The sequence below is a fragment of the Coturnix japonica genome, chromosome 3 (genome assembly GCF_001577835.2).
Source record: "Coturnix japonica isolate 7356 chromosome 3, Coturnix japonica 2.1, whole genome shotgun sequence".
NCBI lineage: Eukaryota > Metazoa > Chordata > Aves > Galliformes > Phasianidae > Coturnix > Coturnix japonica.
Genome location: NC_029518.1, coordinates 13,439,981 through 13,455,342, shown reverse-complemented (window position 1 = coordinate 13,455,342; position 15,362 = coordinate 13,439,981). Strand labels below are relative to the sequence as shown.

Genomic DNA, 15,362 nt, shown 5'->3' with positions numbered 1-15,362 from the left:
CATCAGTGCGTCATACAGCCATTAGATGTCCCTGAGCTGTCTAAGTTTTCGTCTTCATCCTGCTTCCTACTGAATGAGGCCTAGTTGAGCCCAGGCAGCATAGGCATGTGTTGGCTTCATCTATGTTGCTTTGTTTGTTACAGAAGTCTTTCTGAGAAAGTTTGCCAACTTCAGTAGCAGTGCCAGTTTGTAAAGCTATTTTTAAGTCTTGGATTAATTTGTAACATCAGAGAGGCAGGGGAAGGTAGACAGTATCAGTCTAGCACTTTTGAAAGCCTGGCTGCCTCAGGCATCCCTATATGAGTTCTCAAACTGTTCTGAAGAGGTAAAGGTGTTGCCAGTTTTGTCCCTAAACAAGCTGTTGCCAGTCCCATGCAAACTCATACCCGCTTTGTCACTAGTTTAAAATAGCTTGTCAGACGGTTAAATTGACATGCCCAAGGCGTCTGCTACAGGGAATATCTGTGCTCTGTAGAAGAACCTGTCGGACAGTTCAGGGCAGTTATTGCAACCATAGTGTCAAGTTGGAACTTTGCTCTTCATCCAGGGCTATTTTGCTTCTGTGTACTGTTACACGCTACTTCGTTCTTTTGCTGTGAATGCTTTCTATGTCTGAAATCAACTGGATGACCCACCTTGACGTGTCTAGTTCTTTGGCAAAGCATAGTTTGGCAGTGGTAACAGAAGGAATTCTAAAGCATTGTGTCCTACAGGAGGAAGAACACCTACCACCACCCCACACACACAGCCACCACAAATTCCCTGTCCAGTTAAAATAGGTGGGGAGGGTTTCAGCCACCTACACCGCTGCTCCAAGGGCTGCTGTTTCAGCAGAGCCAAGCATGTGGATCCTTTGTGGTTAGGTGAATTCTACTCACTTGCTCAGATAGACGCTGCCAACACTCCTTCCTGAAAGCTGAACTCAAGTCATGTCTGGGACTGTACTGTGAGGGTTAAAGGAAGTGAGCTACGTAATTACACTATTCAGTTATAATGGCACCATCTCAGAGGAGCTTAGATTAGCACCTGAGCCTTAGCAGTTTTTTCATGGTATCTTCTAATTACTTCAGATGCTTTTTCTTCAATAAGTTTACTATTTATTAAAAGTATTTTGCAAACTTTCCTGTTACATAGCAGTAAAGTTTGTTCTTTACATAGTAGCATTGCTTTATTATCATCATTTTCAATATCTCAAGCACATGGATTAGTGCTGAATAAAATATCAGTACCACTAGGAATGCTTTAAAACTGCTGAAAGCTCTTCCCCGTGAGAATCCAAGGAGGTGTCTGTACAAGACTGAGGTATCTTGAGGTTTGATTTTATTATTTGAATTCCTATGTAGATAGTCAGAACCTTACAATTGAAGTAGTAATGATTAGGAAGGTCCTGGCCAGGGCTGTTTCAGGTGAGTTACAGTTGATTGCTCATACAGAGCGTTTGTTTCAATGCGTACAGAGTGTGATATATTCTTCCAAAAGTAAACTTCTATGTTGAGCTCAAAATGAATATTGGAAAAATCACCAATGAAAACCATTAATTATTTAGCATTTAGATTAGTCTAGACTGTGGCCATTAAGTTATGAGACAGATGAATAACGTGTGATTGGAACGGTGTAACTTGGATTATTGCTGAGGAATAACCACCCCACTCTGTCTTTCCAAACTTAGACACCTGAGTGCCCAGTAAGGACTGCAGCAGCTTCTGAAGAGATTTACAGTGTTGGATATAAGGGGAGTCCTAAAAGCAAAGACATAGTGCTGGTCCCTCAGCAGCAGCACCACCTTCTTCTCTCATAGCATCAGTCTCACTAGCAGCCATCTAAACTGACGGTGATTAGGGGGCAGAGTTATGCATACAGTTTTGCACTGATCTCACGAGACAAACAGCCTAAGTCACACTCTTATCTGCTTTGCACAGCTTTGTTGTACTAATGAACAGGCACCTGATGTTTAAGAATTTTAAAAACCCAAATGCACACACACACCATAAAACACACACACAAAGTTACAGAAAATATGTATCTTCCAATCATTAAAATGGTTTCTTTGGGTTTCTGGCTTAATATTGATTTATGTTAAAATGATGTGGTAACAATCCCCAGGTGAGCACGAGGAGTCCAGAAAAGTCAGTGTCAAGGTCACACTTACATCTAAATAGGATGAGATGATTTCACAGCTTGAAGTCCCTAGAATGCAAGTCCCTGCCCTGGAAGGGAAAGTTTCAGAGGGGAAGAAGGTCTGCTTTGTTTTAAATAAAGTTTCAGCTCATCTTTTATAGCAGTTCTGCAGATGGTTCATTTACTGCACGGGGGCAGAGTTAAGGTTATTTGCACGTTTAAACTTAAGTACCAACACAACGTACTGCTTGTAAGCCAATCGTAATTAATTCTGCACATAAGAACAGTGTACTAGGAGCCACTCTTATGTGGCCTCTTTCACCCTCAGAAGTAATTTTTGTGGGGGGTAACTGTTACTGTCTAAGAAATGTGTTGGGAAAAGGTGAGCTGGTTTGTCAGTGCCATTCAGATGTGCAGGGGAGCTGAAACAGCCGTCACGTTACCTGAATGCCAGGGTCAGTAAATACTCCGCATTAGGGTTTCCATTTTTTGACCAGATAAAAGTCTGATGTTTGTATGATTTGTGGGAATATGTCTTTCAAGTTGAGGTTCTACCATTATCAAGAGAGTCCCATTAACAAAAGCATCCCTTTTCTTTCAGGGATTTATTTCAAAATAGGTTATTTAAAAAAATAATATCTATGTAGTCCTACGTGTAAACTTCATTCCTGTAGACCACTGTAGTAATCCAGTGCGTTACTCATCTTTGTCATCCTCTTTGGAGTTCCTCTGCAGGACAGGGCTCAGTTTGTTTTGCAAAACAGCTGCGAGTTTTTTTGAGGTTTTTTTCAGGAAAGCACTGCTGGGGTGAACGCTGCTGACGTGCAGGTACAGGTCCTCCTGCGTGGGGCCGGTGTAGCCACAATCCTCACACACGTACAGTTTGTCTCGCCTCTGTTTGTAGGCGTATTGCTGCTGCACCCCGTGGATCTTCTTGAGGTGGGATTCCAAGGAACAGCGCTGGGTAAAGGCTTTGTTGCAGACCTCGCATTTGTAAGGACGGATTCCTACAACACCAAAAGAGGGTCGTTATTGTTCTAGTTTACATCTACTACAGCCAAGAAATGGGCTAAAAGCAAAGCTGTCTTTCTTTCTAGATAGCAAGCAAACACCTGGCACTAAGTAGCTGCTGTCCCAAGACACTGTAATTAGACCATTTTACTTTTAAGCCAAAATCTTTATGAGTGGTTTTTGATGTATTTAGGAACGTGTGAATGTTTTGAGGAGATTGAAGCGGGAGCTGAAGCTCCTGGTGCCCATCGCAGCTGTGGTCCTAAAGAAGAAACAGTTATCTGCTCCTTTAAAGACCTGACTTAAGATCCTAGTGCTGCCATTAGGAAGATCTGCTGGTTTTAGCTAAGTGATCATTGTGGTGCTTGTAATGAATGAAATCTTGTGTCTTGGTAAGTTATTTTCCTCTTTTAGTCACTCTTCAGTGGATGGCTGCCAAATGTGGACATACAGAGATCACAGCACTTGCAATGAGCAGGAGTGTTTTCATAAGATATTAATTATTGTGATTACAGGCTCTACAAAAATAGTGTGCTGAGATGGAAAAAGAATGAGTCTCTGGAGGAGGAAGAACAGCAGTGGCTCGTGATTTGAATGCCTGAATACTTTCATTATAAAAAGCAGTGAAGAGTATCCACTTTATCACCAATCAACTCTGATTTCACAACAAAAGCTCCTCAGTGCTCAGAGATGAGCACCTGGGGCTTTATCGACACTTAAAAAACCCAAACATGGTTGTGATTTTTCTTCATACAGTGTAGCTCAGTATTAAGGCCAACCTTAAAGCTGATACAACGTGCTACCCCAAGCCTGCTTTGCTTAAGTGTGTATCATTGAGCAACAGGCAAGGAACAGTGAAGAGCAAAGCTGCCGTGTTGCTACAGATGGCTTTAAATTAGTCATCGCACTGTGCTGAGTTTGCGCTCCTCTCACTGGAATATGTTATACCAGAAATCCAAACTAACTGGGAGTTCCAATCAGAACCAGAACAAGTTCATTCCAAAGAACTAGAGCTATCGAACCTGAAGTGTGGATTCCCGTACTCCTACTGCTGTGAGACTGCACTGACTTCAGTTACATTGAGCTGCAGTTGGAGAGAAACTCCAAATCTTCCTCAGAACTCACATACAAATAACGTATCCTTTATGAAGAGTAATTTGGGTGCAGTTTTATGCTCACCCAGCATCAGCAGCACAGGTCTGCACCTAAGGCAGCTGGTCAGGATCTGTTCCTCTCCGTTAGTTTGGAATCATTTCAGGTTTTCATTTTGCCATGTGTATGAGCTGCTGTTTAACACTGAACTCTACATGCCATGCATCTGGGTTAGCACATTTGGCTTTCCCACTGTGACATCTGGCTGCAAGCAGTTTCCACTGGAACACCAAAATTCAGGGAAGCAACCCCAGAGGAAAAAGCAGAGCTGGTGCTCAGCCTGGCTTCGTGCTGGAGAGCAGAAATGGTCATTTCTGCAGTTAAATTTGGGGACACCTGACCTGGAATGTAGTGTTTCAGATCCTTCTTCCTCCACAACTCAGTTCAATCCTGACTGTTGAGTTCAGCTGCCCCAGCCACAGCAGAGATGCTTATGGCTCCTGCTCAGAGACCTTGCTCTAAGCAAGGTGAGTTTCCGAAGCCCAAAGAAAAGAGCAGGGGTAGAAGACACCACCTGTTTGTGAAGCGTTGGCTCTGCCCTGCACGTACAGCTGGAAGATTTCCTGCCTACTGAGCCAACAACCCAAACCAGCCCCGTGTTGCTCGCTGTGCTCAGCAGGCACCAAACGCATCGCGTGGTCTCCCAAAAGAACAGAGGCACAGCACACACCGCACTGCCTCCTCCAGATGCCAGAATTGACCCCCAAGTGCCCCATTGCCACAGAGCAGCCCGTGGCGACGCAACGCGATGGAAGAACTGCTGCTCGTTTCCTCTAGAGGGCAAAGCGCCTTCGCTCAGCGCCCGCACGGCTCCCACCCCGATCACCCTCAGCCCGTGCTCGTGGCTCCCATCCCGCCGCCGTCTCACCGGTGTGTGTCCGGACGTGGCGCTTCAGATCGAAGGTGTCGTTGAAGCCCTTCCCGCAGAAGGTGCACAGGTGCCTCTTCACCTGGCTGTGGCACTTGACGTGCCGGTTCAACATGCGCTGCAGGCGGAAGCCCTTGCCGCACAGCTCGCAGGAGTGCACCGCCGCGTCGGTACAGGTACCCGTGGTGAACTGGGGACGGGAGAGACCGGGTGAGTGGGGTACGGGCACGGCAAAGAACAACCGGAACCGAAAGCGAGAGGGGAGGGCTGGCTCGTTGTGGCACTGAGGGACATGGCTTAGGATGGGCTGAGGGCTGGGCTTGATGATCTTAGCGGTCTCTTCTAACCTTAAGGATTCTGTGATTCTGTGCCATTCCGAGCAGCTCCCACGTGCTGCCCCCTCCCCGTCTCCCTCCCTGCAAACAGCGCTATTTCCCACCCGTGTGCCCGGGGTTAGCGGTGTTTCTGCCCACAGAGGTGATGCGGTGAGACAAAGCCGGGCTGTGCTGACTCAGCGGAGCCTACAACAATGGCCCTCATCTGCTGTCAGCCCCCCCTCGCTGGTTAATTAATTCGAGGCTGTCATTATGGGGTAATCGCAATTCTACTACTAAAATTGTTGTGCCAGCTCCGCAACCCAACCTGACGGGAGGGAGACACGGATGATTCAGCTCTGAGGAAGAGCATTCCTCACAAGGAAGGTTCCTATGCAAATGCCCGGCCATTACTTTAATTGTGCTCGGCCGGCCCTTCCAGCCGGCAGCACCGCACGCACACGCTGTTGGCACTCAGGGGCTCCCGGCAAGTTTCTGTGGCATCTGCAGAAAACCCAGCGCTGCAGAAGCGGAGCTGAGCACTGAGGTCCAACTTCTCACCGGGCTGTATCTATTGCTGTCGGTGCAGGTTACGCTGTAAGAGGTGGGCTCAAGTCAAAGCGAGACGAACGGCTTTGGGGGTTGTGTGAAACAAGAGGGGCAGCGGAGTGCTGCCAACAGGTGGGGCTTCCCCTCATCCTGACTGCGTGTAAGGGGAGGAAAAGCACGACGTGATGGCTGAGCTGCTGCAGCCCCACCACGGGCTGTGGGGATGTCTAATGCCCCATCCGCACAGCGGTGCTCGGGGCTTAGCGAGGCGAGAACCAGCCGCTGGGTTATGCATCCGCCCCAGCACGAGGGTGGCCATGGTGCTCCTATATGGACAGGCTCAGCCCGGTGCATCCCATTGCATCCTGCATCCCGCCACGTCTTATATCTGCATCCCTCCGTACTGACCATACAACGTATCCTGCATCCCACCACCCTGCGTACCCCACCGCACCCTGCATCCCCCCCATGCCCTGCACCCCCCCCACCTCTCTTGGTACTGAAGGCACGGCCTCGCCCGGCCGGCAGTGCCCACGGCACCGCGCCCATCACCGCTCCCGCCGTGCAGCAGCGAAGCTAACGGGGAGATAAGCGCTTCCTCGTCCCCTGCCCGCAGGTCCGCTCCAAGGTACCAATGTCCCCGCGCAGCCCCGGGCCGGGACGCGTCTCGCTAAGCCGAGAGCGCAGCCCCCCGTGCCCGCACCCGGAGCGGGGCTCTGCGGGAGGCCTCGTGCCGAGGAGCGGGGCCCACCCGTGCGGAACCGGAGCCGGGAGCGGCGAGGCGGGGCAGGGCTCGGGGAGGCAAAGTGCGCGGGGCCGTTACCTTGATTTTCGACCTGGCGGCGGGGCGCCTGACGGCCAGGTCCAGCAGCATCCCCCCGGGCGCGCCCAGCTCCGCGGGGGCCGCCTGCGGCGTGGGGGGGTCTCCGAGCTCGGGGTCCCGCGTCCCGCCGCTGCCGCCGCTCTCCAGGCTGCAGTTGTCTTCGTAGCCCGGGGCGCAGCCGAGGCCGCCTGCGGCGGTTGGGGATGGGGAGACAAATGGAGTGGGCCGGGGGCTGCCGGCGGCGCCGAATCCGCGGGCGGGCCCTCGGGTCGAGGGGGTGGGGGGTGGGGGAGGTTCTCTCCGCGATCGGAAACTCAAACAACGAACGGTCCCAAAGTTCAAACGGGCGCAGCTCCGCCGCCTTCCCGTTATACCCCGGGCAAGGGCAGGCGGCGGGGAGGAGGAGTAGAGTAGCGGGGGGGGTCGGGAAGACACCCCCGACCCTTCCCTTCCCCCCCGCCGCCCACCTCCCCCGGCGCCCTTCCCACCCGCGATGTCCCGGCGGTGAATCGGGGCCGCCCTCCTCCGCTATTTGGGGTCCCGCGGCCCCGAGGGGCTCGGAGCGGAGCGGCGGATCCTTACCTGGGATGTAGGTGTCGGCGCGTTCGTCGTCGGGCAGCCCAGCCCAGCTGCGTACGGCGGGCTGCGGGCTGCGCCGCTTCACCAGGAAGGCTCTGGGCATGGCGAGGGAGGGGGCAAGGAGCGGAGCGGCACGATGTGGCACAATGTGGCACACGGGGAGCCGAGCGGAGCGGAGCGGCGCACACGGAGCGCAGCCGGGGCCGGGCCGGCCGCAGCCCGGCGGGGCGCAACGCTGCCGTGCGCGGGGAGCGGGACCGCACGCACCGGGGCAGAGCCGGCCGAGGAGCGGGGAGGGGAAGGGGAGGGGTGGGTGGAAAGGGGGGGGGGGGGGGGGGGGGGGGGAAAGTTTCATAAGGTGGAATAGAAAAATGCACCAGGAAACTTGGGAAGGAGCATGCGTGCTGCAAACATAACGGTGTCAACAAGTCTGCTTACCTGTCCGACCGGTTGGAGCAGCTGAGCTTTGTTCCAGCCCTTCCTAAGGCATGAATGTTTGCAAAAGAATTTAACGTCTGAAAATTAAGAAAGAAAAAAAAAAAGCCTGACGAGGAGTCGGGGGCAGCCGCTGCCCGCTGCCCTCCCGGAGCACGGAGCGGCGATGCCCCCGGCCCCGTGTGCGGAGCTGCCCGCGGGGCAGAGCGGGGCCGTGCGGGGCAGCGGTGCCTCGGGGCGGCAGCGGGCATTTGAGCGGCTCCCGGCATTAGGCAGCTCCACCAGCGGCATCGCTTCTAGGAGCGAGAAGGAAGCGCCAACAAAAGATGGGAAAGCTTCGTTCTGTTTTATTTATTCATTTATTTTAAGTGAAAAACGTGTCAAGGCCTCCGACTTTTTACTTCTCCGCCTCCCCCCCGTCCTTTTTTTTTTTTTTTTTTTTTTTTTTTTTTCTTTTTTAATTGTCTCTCGTCGTCTCTTCCCGAAGTGGAAACGAAACAAAAGAAAAGAGGACGGGTTGGGGGGAAGGAAGCAAAAGAAACAGAAGAAAACCCACAAAACAGCGCTGAGGAGCCTCCGAGAGCGGCAGAGCCCCGCGCGTGGCGTGTCCTTGAGCAGCTCCGGGTGCTCCCTGCCCTGCGCCTGGCACTGCGCGCTCCTTCCTCCCCGCACATCCTCGCGGCGATACCCTGCAACGAGGGGCCTCCGGGCATCGCACTCCTTCAAGGTTGCCGAGTTCCTCCCAAAGCAAAACGCCACAGGGAGAGATGATGGGGAGGGGGACAGGGGGCGGGAGGGGGGAGTCGCTGCTGATTCCACCAGGGTAAGGATTTGCTGAGAGCCAAACATGGAGGTTCTGGAAAGGATGTGACTCTAAATGCAACGTCCAAATTGAAGATGTGTGTTCAACTCATGTCCCTCCTGGCCCCTATGGGATGAGGAGCACCAGTGCAGGGCTGTTGGTGACTGTCCTACTCATGTGGGTCTGGAGCTCCTGATGGGATCAGGATGGAGCAGAGCCGTCCACCAGGCATCGTGCGTAGGGCTGAGCATCCTAACACTCCCAGCTGGATCTGGGATTGCTCAGTCTGATGGAGGCTCAGGAGAAACCTTATTGCTCTCTACAACTGCCTGAAAGGAGGTTGTGGTGAGGTGGGGGTTGGCCTCTGCTCCCAGGTAACGGTGATAGGACGATCGGTGCTGGCCTTCAGTTGCACCAGAGGAGGTTCAGGTTGGATATTAGGAAACAAGTGTTCTCTGAAAGAGTGATCGAACACAGGCAGAGGATGCCCAGGGAGGTAATGGAGTCACCGTCCCTGGAGGTGCTCAAGAAATGTGAGGATGGCACACGGAAGGACATGGTCAGTGGTGGTGATGGGCTGCCAGTCAGACACGATGATCTCAGTGGTCTTTTCTAACCTGAACGATTCTGTGATGCTGTGGTTTGGTAGGAGAGAGGCAGGAGAGCGTCACCATCATCCTTGCAGCACCCATTGCTGGGAGAGCCCAGAGGGAAGAGCTGAGAAGCCCTCTCCAAGGAGCTGCATTTGAGATACAACGCCTGGCTTTGCTCTCATTGCCACCATCAACCCCCGGCCACCCAGGGCAGCTCAGCACACAGACACTGCAGGACCTGTGGTGCCAGGGGAGGTGGAACCCAACGTGCCCCAGGGCACCTCAGTGATACCACGAGTAGCTCCTCCTGTCTTTCTCTGTAAGGCTAAGTGATTTCCCTTGTTCTGTCTGAGATTTTGCTCCAGGTCAGGATAAAACTACACAGGTTTTAATTGATTTTTTGCAAGGCTTTCAACTTGAGGTTTCTTTCATTTTAACCACTCCTTGTCTTTTAAGCCAAAAGAGGCAACAAACGCCATTAATCACAGCACTCCTGCACCAAGAGCTCGCTGGAACTGCTTCATCGTGCTCAAGGCTTTTACAAACCCTGCTTTGAGGCCCCCACTCATTAAGGTACTGGAGCACATACTCAGCTCCCATTGGGTGCTCCACACCAGCCGTGCACTCACTCACACGGCTGAATCAGGAGCTATAATTTCGGTCAGCTCCAGAGCCCTATTGAGCGGTCAAGGCTGCAGTGTGCCCACCACTGGTGGCACAGGGAGGATAGAAGGTCTTGCAGTGATGGGCTACCTCCCTCATGCTGTTATTTAACCCAGAGGAGGCTGTGGATTGGGCTCACAGCATGGCCCCGCAAACACCATTGTAGGGAGCTGCATGAGGTGCCACAAGCTGTACCTTGGGGCTGTGCCTCCCCCAGCAAAACAAGCCATGGATGTACCACCATCCTTCTCCATTGGCTGTGGGAGAAACGCCACGCACAGCCTGAGCACTGTAACTGCTTAACAAACAGCGATGCTAATGAGACTGAGTGGCACCAACCTTTCTGTGGGACTTTGCTTAATTTTCAGCCTTAGCTGGGTGTGGAAGAAAATCTGGTATGTCATATTAACATTTTGGGTGTAAATCAAATGCAATGTACAAAACGCCCCGTAGGGTCAAAGCACAATGGGACCCACCCTTACATATTTGACTACTAAAATGGGCTTCATTTGACTCAAATCGTTTGGGAGTGAGAAGGGAGAGATGGGATCAAACAATGCGCAGCAGCCACGCGACGCTGTCACAATCACAGCCCTCCTGCACACAGCCCTGCATGGCAATGGGTCCATAGTCCTGGTGGAAGGTCTGTCTGCAGACAGAAGGTTTGAGCTTGGCCATCACCGTGCCACCTAGAATGGCCAACCTGAGCAGATGAGCTCCACGCCAGCGATGTACAGTGTTTTCCGATGATTCCTTTAGATTTTGAGCCAAATGGACTGGATGGAGAACACGTGGATGCGGCGTGTCACCCAAAGCACAGATGGTGCTCAGTCTGGGTGCAGCACCACCAGCTGTGATATCTCCAGCAGCATCCTGCTCACTGGGACGGCCTGCCCGCCAGGCAGCACGGCTAAGGGGCCACATTGCCACGCACCCAGGAGGAGGCCACAGCAGCTCCCAACCAGGAGAGCGATCTGCTCACCTTGGCTGAGCCACGAAGGAGGGCAGCAGTGTGTGCCAGCCATGAGAACGTGGCTCTGAGCCTGCAGCAGCCCGGTTCTGTGTGCTTCCAAGCACCCTGCCGTGCTCCGAAGCGCCCCGCCGCGCTGACTCACTGGCTCCCAGCCTCCCACAGCCCCTGCCACTCCCAGCGTCTCCCTGTCTTTCCGCACCGATCCGTCCGCTCCTCTCCCAGCCCAGCGCTGTCTCCCTGCCGCCCACTCGTCGTGGCTGAGCTCCCTCGGGCACCCAGAGCAGCCCCAGCCGCTCCCAGTGTCGCCTCCGAGTGCCCCAAGAGCCGTGTGTGCATCACACAGCCACGAGCTCCTCACACGTGCGTTCTAAAGAGAGAAACCCACTCCTGTTCATGTTCCCACCGTGCCTGGGCAAGGGAGAACCCACCGAGGTGCCGGCAGATGGTTGCCTGCTCCGTAGGCAGGACATCCATCCATTTGGCTTCTCGGGTGGGATGTTGTCCCTTCTCTCCTCTTGCTTGGTTCAGGGCTTTGCTGGTTTGATCGCAGGGGTGGAGCTGTGGCCTTTGAGTGGTCCCCTTGGGCACAGAGGTGCCGGTACCCCTGAGGACAAAGAGCCGAGTGCTTCTGCTGAAGGGAAGCTGAAGGCAGGGAGGCACATGGAAACCTTGTACCCCTTATTTCCACTCCATCACATCCTGCTCAGCTCTCCACACCACCACAGTTGTGTGTCTCAACGTCCCTGCTGGGATGGTGTGTGTTGTAGCAAGGTGACCCACACAAATGGCAGGAAATATCCCCAGAAAGCCACATTTTCCCTGCACTGGCTGCCTGAAGCTCCCCCCAAAGGGCTGCTGCATGTGGAAGAAGGCTGGGCTGTGACCAAGCCAACCCCTTCCTAAAAATAATGAGCCCCGCTTCCTGCAGCTGCCACAGCCGATAACGGGGCAGGCACCGGGCTGCGCTCCCTGCCCACCGCATCTAACATCCCCCTCCTGCTCAGGGAGAAAATCCCCAAAGGACAAATGGCACCTCTGGGGCTCGGGGAGACACTTCCTCATTCCTGCAGGACGACCGGCTGCAATAAAACCCATTGTATGCATATGGGGCCGTCACACTTCTTTACCATTTCAAATGGGTGGGAGTCGACCTTTGGAAGCGGGCAGCTGGGCGGCGGGTGCCATCCCCAGCACTAGCGGGCGGACACAAAGGAGCAATAGGGGCAAGCACAGATGAGGATGAGACGGAGAGAGAAATAATTGTCTTGGGCTGGGCTCAGGTGCTCGGGAAACATCCCGAGGTGTTTGCAGCAGCGGAAAGAAAAGAGGTTGTGTGAGCAGCACAGACCCGCACTGCCCGCTCTGTTCCCAGCTGGGCCGGGGGCTGTTGGGGTGTTGGATCCCCATATCAGGGCCGGAGCCTTCCCTGTCCTGCTGCCCCGTGCTGAGGCTCAGCCTGTGTTCCGACAGCAGCACTCACCCATCAGCACGGCCACCCGCCGCCTGAACGTGGCCCCAGCTGCCGCTCCCAGCGGGGCTGCTCAGCCAGGGCTCAGGGAAACACGGGCACCTCTGCCCCCTCCCCAGCGTCCCGCTTAGGCCGCTCTGTGGGGTGGCCCCAAACAGCCCCAGCGGCCATCCCTGTCCTCAGGGAATCAGGGTGCCTCAGACGGAGCCGGGCTCTTTTTCCAGCAGGGCCACCTTTGTCATGCAAGCTCTGGGTGATTTCTTGCAGGATTACTTTGCCAGCCTTTTCCTTTCTTCCTTTTCGTGCCTTTCTGCACAAGGGGTTTTGATCCCCAACGCCTTTGACAGTGGTTTTTTTTCTTTTTACCAGACCAAACATAAAAATCAGTTTAAAAATAAAAACGACACCCGTTGCCTTTCAGCTCCCCTGCCCACATTAGCCTCCCTTGCCTCTCTCCGTCTGCGGACAAGGGTCTGTGAAATTGCCACCAATATAAATATAAAGCGCTGTTTTCACATCCTCCTCCTGCCGCCTGGCTGCTAGACTTTGGCCTCGACCTGTGTTTCACCTGCCCTTCCCCGCAGCACCAGGAGCCGGGGGCAGCTCCCTACCCAGGAGCCCGCTCCAGCACCCAAAGCCCCCCAGCACGGCGATCATTGGGGCAGGGAGCAGATGAGCCATGTCCTGGACAGTGCAGGGGGACACAGTGGCCCAGCCCATGCTGTGGGTTACCTGGAGCACAGTAGGGCTCATTGGCCAACCTATAACTGAGCACAGGTAGCTGTAAATCCGGCAGCGCTCACAGCGGCACCTGCCCTGCCCTCCTCACCATGGAGGAAGAGCGCAGGCAAATTAAAACCAGAAGTAACTGTTTTACAGAGAGCACTGCGAAGGGAAGGGGAGGTTTGGAGAGTGCTGCTTCCTGCTGCTCTCAGAGAGCAGGCGGCTTTCCACGTGGGTGTTCTCCATCGTTCACATCTTAGCGGTGTCAGACGGGGGGATGAGCAGCCCAACCCATCCGTGCTGCTGTGGGAGGGGGGCAGGAACCCCCCGACGGACACTGTGGTAGCATTCACTTCATTGGTGCCTGGCAGAAAGTAAAAGCAGCCCATGTTATGCACACGATCGCCTGTTTGGAGAGGGAGCTCAGCCAGAATAACACACTCACAGTTTCATTCATTCAAATTGTGGAGTCCGCATGCGGAGAAGCCCTCGGCTGCCCTCCCTCTTCATTACAGAGCAGGGACAGGAAGCCCTTAAAACACTGACATCTCCCTTTTCTGTTTTGGAAGGTTTTGCACACTAACAACACAACGCTCCCTGCCCAGCAAATCCTATGGGAACAAGGACTGCCTGGCCAGGTTGGCTGCACCTGAGCAACGTCCACATTGCAGCAATGGGGTCTGCAGCTGTTGTGTTGGGGATCACGGCATTTCTTAGGAGGGAAACTGCTGCTGATGACCCTCTAGGTGAGCTGCAAGGGAGTGCCCCGTGGGCTGGATTCCCTGGTGGCTGCTGGGGTGAGGTGACACAGCCGCCCCTTCCCTACACCCTGCTCTCCTGCTTCGGTGTAGCCACCCCTTCACACACAGCGCAGCGAGAGCTGCTCCACGCCTATGGAAAGGGCTGGGACTGGCAGATCAGCGTAGAAACCTTCCTGACACAGAAACTGCGAGGCGGCCTCATCTGGGAGACTGGCAGACGCCTGTGCGTGAACGGAGGGGAAGGGAGGGAGTGAATGAGGCACAGAGGTTGCACAAGCTTCGTTTTCTTAGGAAACCGGGATAAAAATGCCCCCTAAGCATTGACTTCAGACGCTTATTCAAGATAACTGTAGAGATCTGAGTTGTTTGCCCAGGAGGGAAATGGCCTTTAGCTTTACAGCCTCCTTCACATGCGAATCAGCTTCTTCCTGGCTGAACTGCAAGCCTTTCTCAGGTGAGATGATGCATGCTGCTATGCCCAGGCTAGCAAAGGTGGAACGGAGGCACAGGAAATAGGACATCAAAGAATAGTACAGACACAACATGCCAGGAACCCTCTATTAGCAAACCAGGGTGTTTATTTGAGGAAACCCTAAGTGGAGAGAAACCAGGTGAGCCAGCAAAAAAACAAAAGGCTCTTCTGAGCCAATTTCCCTCAGCACAAGCCCAAGGTCTCATCTCACTCCTGCTCTCGAGCACCAGCAGTGTGGCTTGACTCTTTGCAATAAGCTACCACCAATGGCACCGCAAGCCCTGTGTATCACCGCAGTATCACTGCATGGCACACCAGCCTCCCTCCCTCCTTCCCATGCCGTTCCTGCTCTCCATCCCTGCACCATGTATGCACACTGCCTGCCCACACCATCCAGCTGGACAGCAGCTTCATACAGAAAGAAACGGGGACTTGTCCACACGGTCACTGTGGGGTTTTAAGCCAGACCTTGCTGCCAGTCTGGCCCATAGCTTGGTTTTCCATCAGGTCAGCTCCTCAATGAGTTTACCCTGAGCATGGAAAGCCAGCAACCATCTGGAATGTTGGATCACAGCAGACTGAACCTGGGAAGGTGAGCACTGCAGCAACGCTCGGCCCTTAGCAGGGATGGGAGGAAAATGGGAACACCTTGAGCCACAACTCCCCACTGTGAAACCACAGCCTGAACATTCCCTGTGTGGGGTTCTGGGCCCTGAAATGATTAATGCCAGGCTCACACAGAGGCACTTGGCTCCCAGCTGGGCGAGCTGTGCCCTTCCATGGTGCCAAAGGCGCCGTGCCTTGGCTCACACTCACTCTACATCTGGCCCAACCCTGTTCTTGGCACCTGCCAGCCTTGGCCGTGCTACAAGCACTTAAGCACATCTTAATAACAGTAAACATACAAACGTGAGCAAAACTATTATACTAAATTGAAATGCTATCATTTTCACTAATTTTACCTTTCACTTTAATCACGTTTGTTCAGCAGACAGATGAAGAAGATTACAACAAGGAAGGACTGGCTTTATGCATTCAGTTTTCCTGTTCTACACAGG

At 53.7% G+C, this 15,362-nt stretch overlaps 1 protein-coding gene across 1 annotated transcript; it reads right to left on the bottom strand.

The window, feature by feature from the left end:
• Positions 1–1,303: 1,303 nt before the first annotated feature.
• Positions 1,304–7,668, bottom strand: OVOL2 (ovo like zinc finger 2). Its single transcript, XM_015857122.2, has 4 exons — positions 7,418–7,668; positions 6,836–7,023; positions 5,150–5,339; positions 1,304–3,125 (listed from the first exon to the last, which is right to left on the bottom strand). The coding sequence occupies exons 1-4, from the start codon at positions 7,515–7,517 to the stop codon at positions 2,815–2,817; spliced, it is 789 nt and encodes a 262-aa protein (XP_015712608.1). The 5' UTR covers positions 7,518–7,668; the 3' UTR covers positions 1,304–2,814.
• Between the last annotated feature and the right edge of the window lie 7,694 nt (positions 7,669–15,362).